The following is a 24037-nucleotide window of genomic DNA, read 5'->3' on the forward strand; positions in this document are numbered from 1 at the left end:
TTCATATACATAATTTAAATATATATGTAATGTAGTAAGAGGCACAATTATAATGACAAATTAATATTTATGTGTTTTGCTCATTTTAAGCATACGCGGCATAATAAAACATCACTTAATGTACAAGGTCTGCTGTCATTAGGATGCTGACTGCTAGGATGTTCATATATTCCCATTTAGTTAAAGAGAATGTCTCATAATCCTTGCGAACAAAAGGGGGTAGAACCAAACGTGTTATTGTCACCAGTTGGATGTCAAAGTGTACCAACTTGTCAGTTATATTTTTGTTCTTCTACTATCCAGGTGAGAGGCATAATTTATCTACAAACCCTGTTTCCATATAAGTTGGGAAATGGTGTTAGAATTAGATATAAACGGAATACAATGATTTGCAAATCCTTTTCCACCCATATTCGATTGAATGCACTACAAAGACAACATATTTGATGTTCAAGCTCATAAACTCTATTTTTTTTGCAAATAAAAATTAACTTAGAATTTCATGTCTGCAACATGAGCTAAAGTAGTTGGGAAAGGGCATGTTCACCACTGTGTTACATCACCTTTTCTTTTAACAACACCCAATAAACGTTTGGGAACTGAGGACACTAATTGTTGAAGCTTTGAAAGTGGAATTCTTTCCCATTCTTGTTTTATGTAGAGCTTCAGTCGTTCAACAGTCCGGGGTCTCTGCTGTCATATTTTGCGCTTCATAATGCGCCACACATTTTCGATGGGAGACAGTTCTGGACTGCAGGCGGGCTAAGAAAGTACCCGCACACTTTTTTTTACGAAGCCACGCTGTTTTAACACTTGTCTTGCTGAAATAAGCAGGGGCGTCCATGATAACGTTGCTTGGATGACAACATATGTTGTTCCTAAACCTGTATGGACATTTCAGCATTAATGGTGCCTTCACAGATGTGTAAGTTACCCATGCCCTGGGCACTAATACACCCCCATAGAATCACAGATGCTGACTTTTGAACTTTGCGCCTATAACAATCCGAATGTGTCAGGCTTGCCCTTGACAGTTTGTTTGTGTTAGTTTTTCCTCTGTGTGTGTAGTATTTCCTGTCTTTAGTTCCTGTCAGCGCTCTTATTTTGTCTGTTTCTTGTCTTTCTCCCTGAGTGCTGTGTAACCTCAGCTGCACCTGATTGGCTCCTGGCCACACCCGTTGTCAATCAGCCCGCTCCTATTTAGACCTGTCTTCCCATCCAGTCAGTGCTGGATTATTGTCATTACTACCTGTCATGTCAATGCAGCTATCTTTGGTAGCTGTTTGTAGCTTAATGTCTTTTGTTCCCTGCTTACATTTTTTTTTGTTCACAGCCAAGTGCACGCTTTTTGTTTTTACCCATCTGTTCGGTTTTTGTCTCAGTGTTTTATCAAATCATGTTTACCTGCAGGATGCCTGCCTCCTTCTCTGCATCTTGGGGTTCGTCACAAACTGAATAATCAAGCAATGACTGGATGGGGAGACAGGTCTAGATAGGAGCGGGCTGATTGACACCAGGTGTGGCCAGGTGCCAATCAGCCGCAGCTGAGGTTACACAGCACTCAGGGAGAAAGACATGAAACGGACAAATTAAGAGCGCTGACAGGAACTAAAGACAGGAAATATTACACACACAGAGAGGAAAAACTAACACAAACAAACTGTCAGGGGCAAGCCTGACAGAGTGGTTATTTTCCTCTTTGTTCTGGAGGACACCACATCCTCTGTTTCCAAATATAATTTGAAATGTGGACTCGTCAGACCACAAAACACTTTTCCACTTTGCATCAGTGATGATCTCGGGGCCCAGAGAAGCCGGCGGCATTTCTGGATGTTGTTGATAAATGGCTTTTGCTTTGCATAGTAGAGCTTTAACTTGCATTTACAGAAGTAGCGACCAACTGTAGTTACTGACAGTGGTTTTATGAAGTGTTCCTGAGCCCATGTGGTGATATCCTTTACACACTGATGTCAGTTTTTGATGCAGTACTGCTTGAGGGATCAAAAGTCCGTAATATCATCGCTTACGTGCAGTGATTTCTCCAGATTCTCTGAACTTTTTGATGATTTTACGGATTCCATCCATCCATCCATCATCTTCCGCTTATCCGAGGTCGGGTCGCGGGGGCAGCAGCCTAAGCAGGGAAGCCCAGACTTCCCTATCTCCAGCCACTTCGTCTAGCTCTTCCCGGGGGATCCCGAGGCGTTCCCAGGCCAGCCGGGAGACATAGTCTTCCCAACGTGTCCTGGGTCTTCCCCGTGGCCTCCTACCAGCTGGACGTGCCCTAAACACCTCCCTAGGGAGGCGTTCGGGTGGCATCCTGACCAGATGCCCGAACCACCTCATCTGGCTCCTCTCGATGTGGAGGAGCAGCGGCTTTACGTTGAGCTCCTCCCGGATGGCTGAGCTTCTCACCCTATCTCTCAGGGAGAGACCCGCCACACGGCGGAGGAAACTCATTTCGGCCGCTTGTACCCGTGATCTTATCCTTTCAGTCATGACCCAAAGCTCATGACCATAGGTGAGGATGGGAACGTAGATCGACCGGTAAATTGAGAGCTTTGCCTTCCGGCTCAGCTCCTTCTTCACCACAACGGATCGATACAACGTCCGCATTACTGAAGACGCCGCACCGATCCGCCTGTCGATCTCACCATCCACTCTTTTTACGGATTTTACGGATTGTAGATAGTAAAATCCCTAAATTCCTTGCAATAGCTCGTTGAGAAATGTTGTTCTAAAACTATTTGACAATTTGCTTACAAAGTGGTGACCCTCGCCCCATCCTTTCTTGTGAAAGACTAAGCATTTTTTGGTAAGCTGTTTTTATACCCAATTAGGGCACCCAACTGTTCCCAATTAGCCTGCACACCTGTGGGATGTTTCATATAAGTGTTTGATGATCATTCCTCAACTTTTTCAGTATTTATTGCCACCTTTCGCAACTTTTTGCCACTTGTTGCTGGCATCAAATTCTAAAGTTAATGATTATTTGCAAAAAAAAAAATGTTTATCAGTTTGAACATCAAATATGTTGTCTTTGTAGCATATTCAACTGAATATGGGTTGAAAATTATTTGCAAATCATTGCATTCCATTTATATTTACATCTAACACAATTTCCCAACTCATATGGAAACGGGGTTTGTAGAATAAAGTTTGGTGTGCAAGGAAGCGAGGACAGTGGTTAGAGTGTCCGCCCTGAGATTGGTAGGTTGTGAGTAAAAACCCCGAACGAGACATACCAAAGACTTTAAACCCATTATCTGCCTGCTTGGCACTCAGCATCAAGGATTGGAATTGGGGGTTAAATCACCAAAAATGATTCCTAGGCGCGGCCACTGCTGCTGCTCACTGCTCCCCTCACCTTCCAGCGGGTGAACAAAGGGGTGGGTCAAATGCCAAGGACCAATTTCACCACACCTGTGTGTGACAATCATTTGTACTTTAACTTTTACTTAAAAGCTGATTAATTGACCATGTCAACATTGGCACACAAGCTTGTGATCACGGGGCCGCTATAAATAGTTTGTCTGGGTTACCATTTATGATAACAATATCACTAATACTTGGTTAATATTCAAGTCACGAAAAATAAAGACAGTATGGATTGATTGGTTTCTTTGGGCGGAGTAGAGGACCTCCCATTGGCTCTGCTGTTATCAGACTTTTATTTACGTTTATTTGTGAGTTAGAATGCATTAAAACATACAGTTTATACATATATTGTCATGTCTTTCATATTGATTGTTGAAAAAAAATGCAGTTCCCCTTAAATCCTCTAAAGGCTTAGTGGCCACATGCGTGGACAGCACCTTTTAACTCTTATTTCCAAAATGGTGTCCACTACTGAATTGGGGTCTTATGGCCGCTTATGTGGACACTTATACTGCCATCGGGTGGTTTCCGAAGAGTATAACATGCAATGGAATATCGGGAAAAAAAGTGTACAAATAAGAATTAGCATGTCACTTCACATGAAGTTCATGTTTGTGTACTTATGGAGTAAGTACATGATATAAGAAGATGATTCTTTTTTTTAATTGTAATTAGGGTCCAGTAAGCCCAAACAGCAAAGAGAAATTGAAAAAAAGCATGTAACATTTAATGGTAAATATATTGTTTTAGTAATGTATGTTTTTAGTGCAAAAATAAGAAGTGTAACATAATTAAAAAATACATTTCCAAACCTTCCTGAGGCAATTTCTACATGAGAACAAACCCAACTGCCTTACAAGACCAGCTCTACAGCTGTACGCCACAGCAGAAAATGAGAGGATCTGTGTAAATCTGACATTATAAACTTATCAGTAACTGAGCCGAAAGGGGCTATAAATACATTTGCGGAAAAATTTCATGTGAAGCATTCTGTCATGTATTAACTGAAATTTTAGATCTGCTTCTTCAGACAAAACGGGGACCCCCATCCATAGACTTTAGGGGCCTACGCACAACTTATTGATCTGTGTGTAGGGAGATGTAATCTGGGGGTCACGTTCCCTGCACATTTTAAAATCCAAAAATATGAATGGAAACAAGTCAAACACTAGCGCCAGGCGAAAACAGCCAATAAGGCTTAAAGCTTGTCAAACTCATTTTAGATCGGGGGCCACATGGAGAAAAATCTACTCCCATGTGGGCCGGACTGTTAAAATCCCTGCACGATAACTTAAAAATAAAAACACCTTCAGATTGTTTTCTGTGTTTAAAAATAGAAGAAGCAAATTCTGAAAATGTACAAATCATAATGTTGTTTTTTTACACTTACATGTTGCGGTTAATAGCACCATCAAACCCCGCCCCCCCAACCCCGCCCACCCCAACCGATGCACGGAGGGGGGGTTAGTGGGGGTGTATAATGTAGGAAGAGTTAGGGATGCATGGGAATCTGGGTATTTGTTCTGTTGTGTTTATGTTGTGTTACAGTGCGGATGTTCTCCCAAAATGTGTTTGTCATTCTTGTTTGGTGTGGATTCACAGTGTGGCGCATATTAGTAAGAGTGTTAAAGTTGTTCATATCACAACCCTCAGCGTAACCTGTATGGCTGTTGAACAAGAATGCATTGCAGTCACTTGCACGTTGAGTCAGTAGCCGCACACTAGATGTGGCGGGCCGGCACTCAGATAGCATATTATCAAAGCGAACGCGACAACATGGTCGAGAGGACGTTTAAGGCATTGCCAACACGGCATGCCCTCAATATTGTTGTCCGGGTGAAAATCTGAGAATGTTTCCCTGGGTAGATTTCTGTGAGAGGCACTGAAATCCGGAAAACCTCCCTTAAAAATGGGGGGGTGGGCAAGTATGCACCTGAGCCACATCAGAGTGATCCAAGAGCCGCATGCGGCTCCGGAGCCGCGGGTTGCCGACCCCTGATCTACAAAGATACAAAGAATTGCTATTGCAACATCCAGTAGACACATGTAAAAGAGCTGTTTCTTTCATTTAAAAATTTCAGGTTAATTTGTATACTTAGCAAACTCATCCCTCAGAGGCCGGATAAAACCTCTTCCGCGGGCCGTACGTTTGACACCCCTGCTTTACAGCAAACACAAGTTTTGTTGATTGGCTCTCTGGGGATGCCCTCTTGCCAATGTGGCAATAACTTACAGCACGCAGCAGCTGAGAGTGAGTTGAGCTCCACAGAGCAAGAACAAATATAAGACAAATACAACATTCACTCAATGGTAGTTATGTTGTTAACTAAGACTAGTGCCAAGGGAATAAGAACGTAAACTGCGGCTGTTTTGGAATCTTGGTAGTACAGTGTCTTAAGTGACAATATTTTGTTCCAGCGGACATTGTTTGATTTTCAGCAAGGAAATACATTATGTTAAATGTGTTATTGTGTCCCAAAAAGTCATTATTGAACATTTTTTCTTATTCATAGTACTCCAAAACATCCTTTCAAGCTTCGCTCCCTGTACGCAAGCCGCGTTGTGTGTGTGCCCCCCAAATCCCCCTCCCCACCCACAATCACACTTCTGAAATCAAAATTTCGTCCCTTTGGAGGCTGAATTTTATGATAGGGTCTTTTCCAGGAACATGACAATACAGTCAACAGGAGACTCATTGGATACTTCAATCAATCAATCAATCAATCAATCAATCAATCAGTCAAAGTGTATTTATATAGCCCTTAATCCAGGGGTCGGTAAACTTTTTGGTTTAGAAAGCCATCAAATCCAAATATCGTAAAATGTATTTCCGTAAGAGCCATATAATATTTGTTCTAACGCTGAATACAATGCGTGCATTTTTGAGTATAATAAGTCTCTTATTCTTTTTAATAACCTTGTTTTTCTGAAGCTAACCAATTGTAAATAAAATACTTATTTCCATTAATGCGACCCTCTTGTATCCCAAAGGACAGCTGGGGTTGGCTGAGCCACCCGCAACCTTAAACAGGTGCGGTAGAAAAAGGATGGATGGAATGAAATACATGAGAATGTTTTATTATTTGAATGTTATTTTTAACACTGTGATTACCAGCGGAATTATTAATTACTTATCCTGTTAAGCAATGTCAGCTGAGATTTATCTGATAGGCCTGATACAGTCGTCAAAAGAGCCACATTTGGCTCACGAGCCATAGGTTCCCTACGTCTGCCTTAATCACATGTGTCTCAAAGGGCTGCACAAGCCACAGATCCCACATTAGGGCAAGAAAAAACCCATGGGATACAATGAGAAACCTTGGAGGGGACCGCAGATGTGGAGAACCCTCCCCTGGGCGACCGGTGCAATGGACGTTGTTGAGTGGATATAGCATGTAGGCATAGTCCATGCGTATACCCTTTTTCAAAGTAAAGCTGGTATAAAAGTCCTAATGTTATGATCCGATGCACGGATTATCCCATATTTTAGTTTTGTTCCGTTTTTGTATCACATTCTGTTGTTTGACTTCCTTAGTTCCTGATTTATCTGGTTACCATGGTTTCCTATTAGTTTCACCTGCCCCTCGCTTTCGACGCACACCTGTTGTTGCTAATCGCCGTCCTTATTTAAGCTTGCCCTCTTTCTCCATTCTTTCTCGCATCCTAATTTGCTTTACACGCAACAAGTGAAGACTTCTATTCTATGTTTCTACTCGCTAGCTTTCACGCTACACCTTGTTTATCTCCAGCTCTCAGGCTAGTTGTTTTTGTTTTGCCTTTTGTGCCCTTGTGCCAGTTTTTCTGTTTCCTAGTCTGTTTTATTAGTTAAATAAATCTTCATTTCTTACCTCCACGCTGTGTCCATTGTCCGACTGCATCCACAAAAGAACGAATCCGGCATCACCATGCCCAGCAAGCGTTACATCTTATTTTCTTCTAGTTTTAAGTCTTTCAGTGGCTTTTCCCCTCTGTAGAACAGGCGTCGGAAACTTTTTGGCTGAGAGCCATGAAAGCCAAATATTTAAAAATGTATTTCCGCGAGAGCCGTATAACATTTTTAACACTGAATACAACTGTCAGGTTCAAACATCTATTAAACAGACAAGAAGCAAGGAATTAAACAGAGACAGGATTCAGTTTAGCTCAATGAGGAGAAACCCGTAGACCTGTACCCTTGTACAGTGTCGTTCCACGCTCTGACAAGAGAATTCTACGCCTTCTCTTTCATTTGGACAATCCCTGATTACAACAAATACGTGCATCTCTTATTCGTTTTAATAACATTGTTATTCTGGGGCTAACCAATAATAAATAAAATACTTTTGACCAGTGATGCGACTTCCTAAACAGGTGCGGTAGATGCATTAAAATGCATGAGAATGTTTTTATTTTGAAGGTTATTTTTAACAGTGTGATTATCAGCGAAATTATTAATTACTGATCGTCTTAAGCAACGTAGGCTACGTTTTATCTGAGAGCCAGATGCAGACATCAAAAGAGCCACATCTGGCTCGAGAGCCATAGGTTCCCTACCCCTGTTGTTGAAAGACAGCAGCGACGAGCACTTGCCAGCGCACAAACACCCTCCCTTCACGGTGTGTCGGAGTACTGTGAGCCTTACCGTGTGACATTTCTCAGCAGTCTAAAGTCCGATTAGCACGAATAACCATGTCACGGTGTAGAAAGACATGGAGTATGATAAATGTGTCTTCAAACATTGCATTGGCGACACGCTGACAAACAGAAACAGGCACGTGCTATCCAGCCCAGTTTGTCGGAGGGCATAGGCACTGCTTGCACAGCCTCATCTCAGATTTCGGGCCGGTATTGATCTGTCGCTGCTCCATGGTCATTATAATTTGATGTGCACATTTCTCCAACTGGAACCCACTGAGTGAATAATGGCCAATGTTCAAATGTTTTTCTTTAGTCAATTGCAACATAAAGCAACAGATACCGATCTCCCATCGGTTTTTGTCTGTACTGGATGCTTGGAGACCAGATAGTTGCAAACCGGACCGGTTGTTAGAAAGACCTCTCACTTTCACTCTGCCTTGGCACATGTTGGCACATGCTTTACTGATACTTAGCTGCAATGTAAAAGCACACACACTTATGACATTTTTCCTTTTTTTGCAAGGTTCTTTTTAGATCTTTTGTTTCTGCTGTCATTGGACTATTTTGAGGGATTTGTATGTAACGAGTTTTGTCAATTAGTTCAAACCAAAACTTAAAACTCTTAAAAACTCTGTTTCCATATGAGTTGGGAAATTGTGTTTGATGTAAATATAAACAGAATACAATGATTTGCAAATCATTTTCAACCCATATTCAGTTGAACATGCTACAAAGAGAACATATTTGATGTTCAAACTGATAAACATTATTATGATTATAATTTTTTGTAAATAGTCATTAACTTTAGAATTTGATGCCAGCAACACATGACAAAGAAGTTGGGAAAGGTGGCAATAGATACTGATAAAGTTGAGGAATGCTCATCAAACACTTATTTGGAACATCCCACATGCGTGCAGGTGGGTGCCATGATTGGGTATAAAAACAGCTTCCCAAAAAATGCTCAGTCTTCCACAAGAAAGGATGGGGCGAGGTACACCCCTTTGTCCACAACTGCGTGAGCAAATAGTCAAACAGTCTATGAACAACGTTTCTCAAAGTGCAACTGCAAGAAATTTCAGGATTTCAACGTCTACGGTCCATAATATCATCAAAAGTTTCAGAGAATCTGGAGAAATCACCCCACATAAGCGGCATGGGCGGAAACTAACATTGAATGACCCTGACCTTTGATCCCTCAGACGGCGCTGTATCAAAAACCGACATTAATCTCTAAAGGATATCACCACATGGGCTCAGGAACACTTCAGAAAAACATTTACTGTCACTAAATACAGTTTATCGCTACATCTGTAAGTGCAAGTTAAAGCTCCACTATGCAAAGCAAAAGCCATTTATCAACAACATCCAGAAACGCCGCCGGCTTCTCTGGGCTCGAGATCATCTAAGATGGACTGATGCAAAGTGGAAAAGTGTTCTGTGGTGCGACAAGTCCACATTTCATATTTTTGGAAATATTCGACATCGTGTCATCCGGACCAAAAGGGAAGCGAACCATCCATACTGTTATCGACGCAAAGTTTATGAGTTTGAACATCAAATATCTTGTCTTTGTAGTGCATTCAATTGAATATGGGTTGAAAAGGATTTGCAAATCATTGTATTCCGTTGATATTTACATCTAACACAATTTCCCAACTCATATGGAAACGGGATTTGTAATTTTGAAAATAAAATAAACTTTTTTCCTCCAGTCTGGCTCGTATGATGAAAGCATGATAAATCCAAAATAGACTCAAACTAAAAGCCTTTCCATGTAGGACTTATCAAGGCCAACCAGAGGTGAAGTATGGACGACAAAGTGGAATCATTGAACAGCAGAGGTGAGAGTCCTCAGAGCCCGACTCAACTGACAGGATTGGGGACGAGCTGTCTCGTCAACCAAAAGTATAGACACAGTGGGCCGGGCCTCGCTAGTCCTCAGGAGTACAACCAGTGGCTGCCTTTCCGTCATGACGCCAGCCTGCTGCCAATGAAAGAAGATCTGGCTCTCTGGCTCAACACCATCATGGGTGAGATTATTCACATTTTATTGTTCACATTGCAAAAAAACTCCCTGGTTTACAACATCATACGCTCTTCAACTATATCAGGGGTAGGGAACCTATGGCTCTTGAGCCAGATGTGGTTCTTTTGATGACTGCATCTGGCTCTCGGAAAAATCTTAGCTGACATTGCTTACCACGATAAGTAATTAATAATTCCGCTGGAAATCAATCCATCCATCCATTTTCTACCGCTTGTCCCGTTCAGGTCGCGGGGGATGCTGGTGCCTATCTACGCTGCATTCACAGTGTTAAAAATAACAAATTCATTGATGAATTGATTAACATGGACCTCGACTTAAACAAGTTGAAAAATGTATTCCGGTGTTACCATTTAGTGGTCAATTGTACGGAATATGTACTGTACTGTGCAATCTACTAATAAAAGTTTCAATCAATCAATCAACGTTTAAGATATAAAACATTCTCATGCATTTTAATCCATCCATCCATTTTCTAGAAGTCCCATTCATGGTAAGAAGTATTCAAAAAAAGTTTGTTTATTTATTATTGGTTAGCTACAGAATAACAATGTTATCAAAAAGAACAAATGACTTATTATACTGTAAAAATGTTGGTCGCACTTAAAAATGCATGCATTTCGTTGTATTCAGTGTTAAAAAATATGATATGGCTCTCACGGAAATACATTTTGAAATATTTGGCTTTCATGGCTCTCTCAGCCAAAAAGGTTCCCGACCCCTGAACTATAGTGTACGATCTTTACAAGTCAAAGTTGTTGTTTCATTTGGATTTCATCAAACTTGTTCACACTTGTGTAAAAAAGTGTCATAAAAAGGTTATCCTAATAACTACTTGGGTAAGTGAAAAAAATATTCAAGTACGTCGTAACTGGTGAGTAACTTCAGATTTATGTAGTAAATGTTTTTCATAATACTTATTTTTTTAAATCAATGAAAATTTATTTAACAGCAGATTGGAAAAAATAATCAGTAAAAGTGGAACACTTGCATACAGCCAATATAATTACAGAGCTAACATCTCAACAACAATGGCCTTAAAATAAATAAAAAAAAATGCCAATATCAGTTGCAGATGGTTTCGGATTTAGCAAAAGCATTTGAAAGAAATACCATAATATTAACAAACCAACAAATTAGAACTCTATGGCAGTGGTTCTCAAATGGGGGTACGCAAAACCCTGGGGGTACTTGAAGGTATGCCAAGTTTTTATATCTTTTTATATATTTTTTTCCAAATATTTCAAGAAAGACCACTACAAATGAACAATATTTTGCACTGTTATACAATTTAATAAATCAGAAACAGATGACATAGTGCTGTATTTTACTTCTTTATCTCTTTTTTCAACCAAAAATGCTTTGCTCTGATTAGGGAGTACTTGAATTAAAAACATTTTCACTGAAAAAAAGTTGAGAACCACTGCTCTATGGTATCAGAAAGTTAGTCTTGAACTGGGTAAGAAACTATTTAACGAACAGGGAGCGATATGTGAAGCGAGGCGAACATATGTCCAAAATGTATCTCGCAGTGTACCTCAGGGATCAATACTGGTACAAAAATTGTTCAGTTTCTATTCTTCCATCCATTTTTTCTACCGCTTGTCCCTCTCAGGGTGGCGGGAGGTGCTGGAGCATATTCCAGCTGCAGTCTGTAGGAAGGCGGCGTAGACCCTGGACAACACAGATGGACAATATTCACATTCCCATTCAATTTAGTGTTGCCAATCAAACTGCCCCCAGGTGCATGTCTTAGGAGGGGGGAGGATAAAAAACATTGATATAAGACTTAAAACCCCACTTATAAACATCCAGTTTTGGTTGATTTTGGCGGCGCCAGTGATCCAAAGCGGTCATGTTTTGCCCAAAGGAAGACCACATTTCCCATGAGGATCAGCGCATACAACGTCAAACTGACACAATAATACCACAATGATTCAGTATGACTGATCTTTCCACAATAGGAATCTATAGAATGTACTCAAACTTTACATTTGAGGTTTGCAGTCATCGCTTAGTTTTTTCTTTATACAGTACTTTTGAGTTTGTTTCCTGGCTATTCGTGGCAGCGTGGAACTGAGAACTATCAAGCTGGTGGCTATTTATGCTACCATGCAAATTTCCGACAGCTAACATTAATAATATCATTATGATTTGAGCATCGGAAGGTACTTACCAGTTTAGCAGGAACAGTGCCAAAGCAGCTTCGTCCGGAAATCCCTCCTCATCTTTGAGATCACGCTAGCAAGTGAAAGCCGGGTCAATGCTGAGCCTTGACTCTCCTTTTATCTGGGTATAGTCCCCTTTTTCTTTTTTTTTTTGTCTCCTTGGACACAACTTTTTGTTTCTTTGGTTGTTTTGGCCAGTATAGCAGTAAATGAACGCATGCGTTTTTCTTCTTCTTGTAGTTTTCTGGGGGCACATAGGCGTTCGCATCGACTTCCGTCTTTTTAGCGAATTGGGATAGGGTAAGTGAGTTATGCTGTGAAGCAAGTCAGTAAGTTTGTAGTTGTTGGTTTGTCAGGGTTTCTCCCACCCCCCTCAAAATGGCTAAGTGCCAGTGAAAGTGATATAGACCGCCCTCATTCAAATAGTTGTAAATCGATGTAAAATCCCAAAAGTTATGCACACATTTTATGAAGGTTTAAAAGTTACTTAATGCTGCTCTAAATTTAGTACTATTTCAGGCAATATGACCAAAATTACTAAATGGTTTGACAACAACAAACTATCTTTGAATCTCAGTAAATCTAAAATAATGCTATTCAGTAATAGTAGAAGAGAAAATCAAACACAAATACAAATAGATGACGTCGACATCGGCAGGGTGAAATAAATCACATTTGTAGGTGTAATAATAGAAGATAAAGTAAAATGGAAATCACATGTAAAAAATAAACAACATAAGTAACATAAAAATGAAGAAAGCAACATAGTGTGGACTATAAAAAAAACACTCCATATTCTCTACTGCTTGCTAGTATTACCATATCTGAGTAATGGTGTACAAATATGGGGAAATAACTACACAATTATGCTTCAGTCATTAACAATCCTACAAAATGGATCAGTTAGAATAATACATGATTTTGACTATCCAGAACATTCAAACCCTTTGTTTATTGATATTTAAATTCAATGATTCGCTGCATCTGCAGAGAACTAAGATCTTGTGCAAAGTAAACTTTAACCTGCTACCCCAGAAAGTAAAAATTTTAAAGTTAAAGTTAAAGTACCAATGATTGTCACACACACACTAGGTGTGGTGAAATTTGTCCTCTGCATTTGACCCATCCCCTTGTTCACCCCGTGGGAGGTGAGGGGAGCAGTGGGCAGCAGCGGTGGCCGCGCCCGGGAATCATTTATCGTGATTTAACCCCCATTTCCAACCCTTGATGCTGAGTGCCAAGCAGGGAGGTAATTGGTCCCATTTTTTTTTATAGTCTTTGGTATGACTCGGCCGGGGTTGGAACTCACAACCTATCGATCTCAGGGCGGACACTCGAACCACTACACCTCCAAATAGGTCTGAATGTACAAACCCCGTTTCAATATGAGTTAGAAAATTGTCCATCCATCCATTTCCTACCGCTTGTCCCTTTCGGCGCCTATCTCAGCTACTATCGGGCAGAAGGCGGCGTACACCCTGGACAAGCCGCCACCTCATCGCAGGAAATTGTGTTAGATGTAAATATAAATGGAATACAATGATTTGCAAATCATTTTCAACCCATATTCAGTTGAATATGCTACAAAGACAACATATTTGATGTTCAAACTGATAAACATCTTTTTTTTTTTTAAATAATCATAAACTTTAGAATTTGATGCCAGCAACACGTGACAAAGAAGTTGGGAAAGGTGACAATAAATACTGATAAAGTTGAGGAATGCTCATCAAACACTTATTTGGAACATCCCACAGGTGTGCAGGCTGATTGGGAACAGGTGGGTGCAACGTTATCATGGACACCCCTGCTTATTTCAGCAAGACAAGTGTTACAACAGCGTGGCTTTTTAAAAAAAGAGTGCGGGTACTTTCCTGGCCCGCCTGCAGTCCAGACCTGTCTCCCATCGAAAATGTGTGGCGCATTATGAAGCGTAAAATACGACAGGGTAGACCCCGGACTGTTGAACGACTGAAGCTCCACATAAAAAGTCTACATAAAACAAGAATGAGAAAGAATTCCACTTTCAAAGCTTCAACAATTAGTTTCCTCAGTTCCCAAAACATTTATTGAGTGTTTTTAAATGAAAGGTGACGTAACACAGTGGTGAACATGCCCTTTCCCAACTACTTTGGCACGTGTTGCAACCATGAAATTCTAAGTTAATTATTATTTGCAAAAAAAAAATAAAGTTTATGAGTTTGAACATCAAATATCTTGTCTTTGGAGTGCATTCAATTGAATATGGGTTGAAACGGATTTACAAGTAACTGTATTCCGTTTATATTTACATCTAACATAATTTCCCAACTCATATGGAAACGGGGTTTGTATGAATGTTATTCTCAACAAAGGACAAAAAGTAAAAAATGTACTTAAACATTTGTATGCACTTAAGACTGTTAGCATAACAGTATGTGCAATTAAATTAAGCAAATAACTCAAACGTTTTACTAATATGATGCAGTTCAAGAAACTGTTGAAACTCAAAGTGTTTTTACAAAGTACAAGGTAGACGATTCCTGATAAACATAATGAACTTTATTGATAAATAAGATTATCTTATGCATCTCCATATGTCCATCCATGTTCTACCCCAGGCCTGGGCAATTATTTTGGACTCGGGGGCCACATTTAGAGAAAAAAATGTGTCTGGGGACTGGTATATCTATTTTTAGGGACACTAATACAAAACTTCACAATGATGTCTGATTGAACTGTAGATGTTGAAATCCCTAAATATCTTGCAATTGCACCTTGAGAAACGTTATTCTTAAACTGTTTGACAATTTGCTCACACAGTTGTGGACAAAGGGGTGTACCTCGCCCCATCCTTTCTTGTGAAACACTGAGCATTTTTTGGTAAGCTGTTTTTATACCCAATTATGGCACACACGTGTTCCCAATTAGCCTGCACACCTGTGGGATGTTCCAAATAAGTGTTTGATGAGCATTCCTCAACTTTATCAGTATTTATTGCCACCTTTCCCAAATTCCTTGTAATGTATTGCTGGCATCAAATTCTAAAGTTAAGGATTATTTGCACAAAAAAAAATGTTTATCAGTTTGAACATCAAATATGTTGTGTTTGTAGCATATTCAACTGAATATGGGTTGAAAATGATTTGCAAATCATTGTATTCCGTTTATATTTAACACAATTTACCAACTCATATGGAAACAGGGTTTGTATTTTATAACAGAACTTGAAAACAAGAAATCCCCAAAACACACCATATACAGACAAACATCTTGTTACGCAGGTGTCTGGAAGTCGACAACCTCAATATTCCACATCGTCTCGCATGTTTTTAAACAAACATTCCTGTGGCTGCCGGTGGTATCTTGTACATCTAAAAGTTTAAAACAGGTCCACGTAGTAAAGGATGTTGTCGTCATTTTAATATATGTTTGCTATGCAACAGTTTTGTGTTTACTGGGTAAACATGTTTGTTGTAAATACAATTGTACCCAAAGTCTTTAAAGCCATGTTTATGTACTAATTTGTGCCAGTGCTAATATATGACCATTGAGCTCTGTGTTTGTTGGTTTTACTTGGTGTTTTTTCAACAGAACTATTTTTTAAAATCACGCTTTCATTCTTTGTTTTCTGCTGACATGATTTGTTGCTATATGAAGTGTGGAAAATTGACAGTAGTTCACTCCCTTACACATTTTATTGGTAAGTTTATTTGAACCCAGAGAGACTGTAAAATACAATACAATAAAATATACAATTGGGTGTTTGCCCAGTTATGACTTTGTGCATGGGCCCTAATAAAAGTTATCAAATAATGTTTTCTTTCTTCGATTGATGGAAATAAGTTTTTGATTCCGATGCAAAATGTGATTGAATAATTGGTGTTGGTAAGCAGAGGTAGAGGTGGCCCTCGTTTTAAAACACTTATGGGTTACGACCGCCCGAATGCCTGTGACCCCAAAAGGGACAAGCGGTAGAAAATGGATGGAACGCACTTACAATAATTATTAAAATATTATTACATCTGGGTACGCCACACTGCCCCCTGGTGGAGGCCAGTGTGTTTGTAGTTGTCACAGCAGATGTAAACTGGACAAAGCGGTTAAGTGGCGCTGGTGCGGTGTTATTTAGGATTCTATGTACCATTCGTATTGTTGCTAAACTTGGAATGTTGTCAAAATTTAAAAGTCTACATTTTTGAAGTTGATAGATGGATAGATAGATAGATAGATAGATAGATAGATAGATAGATAGATAGATAGATAGATAGATAGAAAGATAGATAGATAGATAGAAAAATGGATAGATAGATGGATAGTCATTTATTGATTCCTTCAGGAGAGTTCACTCAGAAAAATTTACAGAGTTGAGATCAAATTTAAAAAGTAAAAAGTAAATAATGGGGGTATAAATGTAAACAATATAGGAAAATATTACAATAAGAATAAAAAAAAGCATCAATGACAATAAAAACTAAACATTAAAATAAGAATATAACAAGAGGAACTAGGCAGCAGTGACCATGTTATGAAAAAGTATTGCAATGTTATTGTTTTGCATCCCCTGTCATCCTAGTACCCGCCCCCCGCCCCAGCGAGGAGTTGTACAGTCTAATGGCGTGTGGGACAAAGGAGTTTTTGAGTCTATTAGTCCTGCACTTGGGATGAAGCAGTCTAGCACTGAACAGGCTCCTCTGGCTGCTGATAACGCTATGCAGAGGGTGACTAGCATCGTCCAGGATGCTCTCTAGTTTTTCCACAGTTCTCTTCTCTGCCGCCGTCACCAGTGAGTCCAGTTTTATTCCGATCGTAAAACCGGCCCGCCTGATCAGTTTCTCCAGTCTGGAGCTGTCTTTCTTAGATTTACTGCCCCCAGCACAGTACCATGTAGAACAGAATACTGTCAACCACAGACTGGTAGTACATCCACAGGAGTTTTTTGCAGATGTTGAAGGAGCGCAGCCTCCTCAGGAAGTACAGCCTGCTCTGTCCTTTCCTGTGGTCCGTGTTAACAGTCCAGTCCAGCTTATTTTCCACAAACACCCCGAGGTACTTGAATGAGTCCACGGTCTGTACCTCGACTCCCTTGATCACAATAGGTTGTCACCTTGGACTCGACCTCCCAAAGTCAATGACCAGCTCCTTGATCTTTGACGGATTGAGCTGCAAGAGGTTCCTGTGGCACCAGACAGCAAAGTCCCTCACCAGGCTCCGAAACTCCTCCTCTTTGCCGTCCCTGATGCACCTGGCAATGGCTGTGTCATCCGCGTACTTCTGGATGTGACACAGCTCTGAGTACCGGGTGAAGAGAAGAGGGGCCAGCACCGTTCCCTGCGGTGCTCTGGTGCTGCTGATCACAGCGTCAGACGTGAATTTCTTCAGTCTCACGTACTGTGGCCTATTGGTAGTTTGAAATCCAGGCAACCAGGCAGGGGTCTGCGGGGCTGGATAGTATTAAAGGCACACACTTAAAGTGTTGTTTTGGTTTTCAGTCAAGGATTTTGAGCGATTGTTTATGTAAGGTTTCCAATGGCTTCTGTGTTTTTTCTTGCCTAGGACCAACATGTTATATGCAATACTAAAAACGAGACACAATCATTGCGTTAAAATACGTTTGAGCTGTCCGCAGTATTAACAAATTCTTGATACATTTCAACATATGTTGTACTTGAGATTATGGCACATCTGAATGATGTGTTTTTTGGGTCTAAAATGACACCCTGTTGTTGTTGTTGGCATCCGTAAGTCTCGGAAGGCAATGGATTGGCGCCCCTTGGATGTGATTTAGTTGGTCATGAAGCATCTGCTGTGGCTGTAGAGATCCACAAGGGTGTGACAGACTCTGTTGCCATTGGTGCATTTGTAGGTCGAGTCAGCTACAGGATGTAGTTGCTTGCTCTTTCTCTGAGCTTGCTTCTCATCTGCAAGCTGGTGGAGTTTTGCCTCGCCAGCTTTCAGTCCAGTGTTTACGGTGTGTCTCCAGCTGGATCTGTCCTGAGCAAACTCTTCCCAGGTGTTCAGGTCCATGTCGAGCGCTTTCAGGTTGTAATTACTTTCTTATTTAAGCCTGCCTTCTCCCGTCAGTCAGTCTTGGTCAATTGTTTGCGGTAAGCTACAGTCACGTTGATGTATCTGGTTCTAGTCTCTGTGCTAAGTATTGCCTTAGCTTCCCGTGCCTTGGCCATGTTGTTCTTTTGTTGATTTCTGTCTGTTTAGTATTGTGTATCAGTTATTAAATCATCTTACCTTTACGTTTTCGTCCGGAGTGTCCTTTGCATCTCTGGGGAGAACTAAATCCTGCATCACAATGCGCTTCCCGCCTGACATCTTTAATACATTTGCTAAATTAAAAAAAAAAATAAAAATACTTTTCACAATGTGATTACAGGTTATTGTGTGTAAAATTTTATGGAAAAAAAAAAATTTATTCCATCCATCCATTTTCTACCGCTTATTCCCTTTCGGGGTCGCGGGGGGCGCTGGCGCCTATCTCAGCTACAATCGGGCGGAAGGCAGGGTAAACCCTGGACAAGTCGCCACCTCATCGCAGGGCCAACACAGATAGACAGACAACATTCACACTCACATTCACACACTAGGGCCAATTTAGTGTTGCCAATCAACCTATCCCCAGGTGCATGTCTTTGGAAGTGGGAGGAAGCCGGAGTACCCGGAGGGAACCCACGCATTCACGGGGAGAACATGCAAACTCCACACAGAAAGATCCCGAGCCTGGATTTGAACCCAGGACTGCAGGAACTTCGTATTGTGAGGCAGACACACTTACCCCTCTGCCAAATGTATTCCATATTGGGAAAAGGCTTTAACATAACAGAATGTGGAAAAAGTGACGCGAGATGAATACTTTCCGAATGCACTGCTAGTAAATTGTTTACAAGTATACTTTTAAACGTGTACGTGTGTGTGTGTGTGTGTGTGTGTGTGTGTGTGTGTGTGTGTGTGTGTGTGCGTGTGTGTGTGTGTGTGTGTGTGTGCAGGTGTGGACCTCACCGCCGACAGTCTAATGGACAGACTGGACAATGGTGTTCTTCTTTGTCAAACGGCCCAGTTCCTCCAAGACAAGATGAGCCACAGTAACAACGGCAAGGTGCTACAACTAAACTACATGATTATTTATCAATTCAATTCAATCCCACCTTTCAAAAAGAGAGGTAAGAGCCCAGATCCAGATTCATGAGCGTGTAATACAATTTGCGTGTGCGCAACTGAGGTCTGCCTACATTTACCCAACTACGGAAAACGCCGTGCAATTTAAAGGGGAACATTATCACAATTTCAAAAGGGGTAAAAACAATAAAAATCAGTTCCCTGTCGCTTGTTGTATTTTTTTAATTATTTTTTCAAAATTTTACCGGTCCCCGAATATCCCTAAAAAAAGCTTTAAAGTGCTTGATTTTCGCTATTTGCGATGCAACTATCTATTTCCCTGTGACGTCATACAGTGCTGCCAATGTAAACAAACAACGGCGAATACCACAGCAAGATTTAGCGACATTAGCTCGGACTCAGACTCGGATTTCAGCGGCTTAAGCGATTCAACAGATTACGCATGTATTGAAACGGATGGTTGGAGTATGAAAGTATTGAAGAAGAAACTGAAGCTATTGAGCGAATAGCTATTGACGCTATTCATAGCTATAGCATGGCCGAATAGCTGCTTTAGCATCGCCGGTAAAATGTGCGGACCAAACGATCAGGACTTTTGCATCTTGTGACACTGGAGCAACTTAAATCCTTCGATTGGTAAGTGTTTTTTTCGCATTAAATGTGGGTGGAAGGAAACGTAATATAGTTGCAAATACATCTGCAGGTTATCCATACATCTCTGTATCATGTCTGCTTTAGCACCGCCGGTAAATAGCATGTTAGCATCGATTAGCATAGCATGTTAGCATCGATTAACTGGCAGTCACGCCGCAACCAAATATGTCTGATTAGCACATAAGTCAACATCAACAAAACTCACCTTTGTGATTTCGTTGAATTTATCGTTGCAAATGCATCTGCAGGTTATCCATACATCTCTGTGCCATGTCTGTCTTCGCCGGTAAAATGTGGAGACACTTTGGCACATTCAATGGGGGTCTGGCGGCAGACACTTTCGCATCTTCGGGCCAGTGGTGCAACTTGAATCCCTCCCTGTTAGTGTTGTTACACCCTCCGACAACACACCGACGAGGCATGATGTCTCCAAGGTTCCAAAAAATAGTCGAAAAAACGGAAAATAACAGAGCTGAGACCCGGTGTTTGTAATGTGTTGAAAATGAAAATGGCGGCTGTATTACCTCGGAGACGTCACGTTCTGACGTCATCGCAAAAAGAGCGGTGAACAGAAAGGCGTTTAATTCGCCAAAATTCACCCATTTAGAGTTCGGAAATCAGTAAAAAAAGTGTATGGTCTTTTTTCTGCACCGTCAAGGTATATATTGACGCTTACATAGGTCTGGTGATAATGTTCCCCTTTAAATCAGAATAAACGTACAACTGAGGTGTGTGAAAGAGAGAAGCCAAGACCTGTGTTTGGTGCTTTCTAAATTGCGTAGTATCTTCTGTTGTTGGGTCAATGTATGCACAGTGGATGGATGACTTGGCCTGGGATTGGTTATTTTGGTCAATCGATCAGAGTTACTCCGACTACAGCAAGCTGGGAAAACCAAAGTTTATTATTATGAAAAAAGTATAGAGTAGTGAATGGGGAATGTAAACGTGAGAAATGCCGAGTGTCGCATAAGAAAGGGTCGGATTTGCGTGTCTGTCGCTCTCGAAGCGTGAAGCTTTGCAGCTCTGAGCAAGTGTGGTACATCATTGTTGATATCTGGTACCGGTGGTTGGTTAAATGTAGGCATACCTCAGATACGCACACGCAGATCGTATTACGTGCACGCTCTACTGAATGCTCGCGCACGTGTTGTATCACACCAGGCGGTATCAAACTCATTTTAGCCCAGGGGCCGCATGGAGGAAAATCTGTGCACACACGCGGGCCGGACTATTAAAATCACAGCATTAAAACTAAAAAATAAAGACAATTTCAGATTGTTTTGTTCGTCTTACTTGGCCAAAAATAGAAAACATTCTGAAAATATTACAATAAAAATATAGAAACAAATATAGAAAAAAATACTGGCAGCGTTAAAGTTTAGATCCGTGAAGGAAAGAAGAAAGTGAATGAATGTTTATAACTGAATACATTTACATATGCATAAAAATGTTTTTTCTTTTGTGGGCGGCATAGCTCGGTTGGTAGAGTGGCCGTGCCAGCAACTTGAGGGTTGCAGGTTCGATTCCCGCTTCCGCCATCCTAGTCACTGCCGTTGTGGCCTTGGGCAAGGCGCTTTACCCACCTGCTCCCAGTGCCACCCACACTGGTTAAAATGTAACTTAGATATTAGGTTTCACTATGTAAAGTGCTTTGAGTCACTAGAGAAAATCGCTATATATAAATATAATTCACTTCACTTCACCTGTATTATTTTTTTTTTTTATGAATTAAGTAACGTTCATGACAACATTTTTCCAAAACAATATAGTGTCATAGCTTGGACTATGGTATGATTTGTTTTCCCGGAATGCAAAGGAAGGTGAAGGGACAATGGCGTGAAGGTAAATACATATTTTAATTTATCTATTAAAAGTGCAAACTAAAGGCGCGCACAAGAAGGAGAACAAACTTGGCTAAAAAAAACAAAAATTACCACAAGGGGCAAAAAACCTTGGACATGAAAAACTCGCTAACTATGACTTGAATAAACAAAACTTAAGTGCAGGGCATGAAGCATGAACTATGGCATGAAGAGAATGAACAGAGCATGGAACAGCAACATTGATGGCAGCCGACTGCCTGGCAACTACAAGCTTAAATAATAGTGACATGATTAAAGGCCTACTGAAACCCACTACTACCGACCATGCAGTCTGATAGTTTATATATCAATGATAAAATATTAACATTGCAACACATGCCAATACGGCCGGTTTAGTTTACTAAATTAAAATTTTAAATTTCCCGCAGAGTTTCTTGTTGAAAACATCGTGGAATGATGACGCTTGTGATGACGTGTGTTTGTGACGTTTCGGGTTGGAGGGGACATACTAGCTCAGCACCACTTATGGCTAAAAGTCGTCTCTTTTCATCGTGCAATTACACAGTAATTTGGACATCTGTGTTGCTGAATCTTTTGCAATTTGTTCAATTATTAATGGAGGCTATAAAGAACAATGCTGTTGGTGGAAAGCGGTGTATTGCAGCTGTCTTTAGCACCGAGACACAGCTGGTGTTTCTTTGTTTGTTGTGAAGCTTTAACACAGAGCGGTCAAGCGAACATGTTTCTCTACTTCAAACAGAAGGTTTTTGGATGGGAAAATTGTGATTATATATCTTACCGGAGAGATCAGTGGATTATTCGTCCTCCTGCAGTAGCTGTCAAAAAAGGCAGCTGTGAGCTTGGCTTCTCTCTGAGACACTGTTGTGTTCACCACAGCCATCCGACCTCGGGGTATGTCTTTACAATCTCACTAAAACACTATTAAAACAATAAGCAGATAAGGGATCTTCCAGAATTAATGTAGTAAATGTGTCTAATTACATCTGAATTGCTCACACTGCCGCCGCCAGCAGTCGTCGCTTTTTATTTTATTTTATTTCATTTTTATAGTCCTTCACTATCAATATCCTCATCCACGAAACTTTCATCCTCGCTCAAATTAATGGGGAAATTGTCGCTTTCTCGGTACGAATTGCTCTTACTGCTGGAGGCTCACATTATAAACAATTTAAGGATGTGAGGATCCCTCACACCGGTGACGTCACGCGCACATACTTCCGGTAAAGGCAAGGCTTTTTATTAGCGACCAAAAGTTGCGAAATTTATCTTCGATGTTCTCTACTAAATCCTTTCAGCAAAAATATGGCGATATCGCAAAATGATCAGGTATGACACAGAGAATGGACCTTCTATCCCCGTTTAAATAAGGACATCTCATTTCAGTAGGCCTTTAACACAGGTGCGTGAGTACTAAACAAATCAAGTGCGTGAGTCCAAATGAATCGGATAAACTAATGGTTGTCATGGTGACAAGAGTGCACAATGAGTCCAAAACCAAACAAAACATGACCACAAAATATGACTTATAGAATGTGATATATAACAGGATAATGCATTCAATTATCATTTGTTCTCAAAAACGGCTCCAAAAAAATGTGACTCCAAAAATTGACTGTGGGACCCCATTTTTTTGGACTTGACATTTTGAAAATTCCTAGCACCAACACTGATGAAGTATCGGTGCGTGAAATACAGCAGCAGGCGACTGTGGCCTGCGGAACGGTTCTTATAGTATTATACACTCACTATTCTGTATGTGCTCCCTCAAATGCTGCATGGCAGAAGTGTCTCAAAAGTCCCTTGAAAGTAGGGACAGACAACTTAAAACACACGTAAGCGGCTCTCAAAATACACACACTCAGAATGACATTCAGACACACAAATTTAATTACACGCGCACAGATTGAGATATACTGTGGGGCAAAAAAAGTATTTAGTCAGTCACCGATTGTGCAAGTTCTCCCACTTAAAATGATGACATAGGTCTGTAATTTTCATCATAGGTACACTTCAACTGTGAGAGACAGAATTTGAAAAAAAAATCCAGGAATTCACATTGTAGGAATTTTAAAGAATGTATTTGTAAATTATGGTGGAAAATAACAATTTGGTCAACCATTCAAAGCTCTCACTGATGGAAGGAGGTTTTGGCTCAAAATCTCACGATACATGGCCCCATTCATTCTTTCCTTAACACGGATCAATCGTCCTGTCCCCTTAGC

At 40.6% G+C, this 24037-nt stretch overlaps 1 protein-coding gene across 2 annotated transcripts in view; it reads left to right on the forward strand.

The window, feature by feature from the left end:
* gas2b (growth arrest-specific 2b) overlaps positions 1-24037 on the forward strand; it is an 81560-nt gene that overhangs the window by 13664 nt on the left and 43859 nt on the right. Inside the window, exons 2-3 of one of the 2 annotated variants that reach the window (XM_061887201.1) lie at positions 9777-10028; positions 19188-19297. In XM_061887201.1, the coding sequence (XP_061743185.1) occupies positions 9806-10028; positions 19188-19297 (333 nt within the window). In that variant the 5' untranslated portion in view covers positions 9777-9805. The remainder of the gene's footprint in view (positions 1-9776; positions 10029-19187; positions 19298-24037) is intronic. The other variant, XM_061887202.1, reaches the window with a different exon arrangement.

This window comes from Nerophis ophidion, linkage group LG25 (genome assembly GCF_033978795.1).
Source record: "Nerophis ophidion isolate RoL-2023_Sa linkage group LG25, RoL_Noph_v1.0, whole genome shotgun sequence".
NCBI lineage: Eukaryota > Metazoa > Chordata > Actinopteri > Syngnathiformes > Syngnathidae > Nerophis > Nerophis ophidion.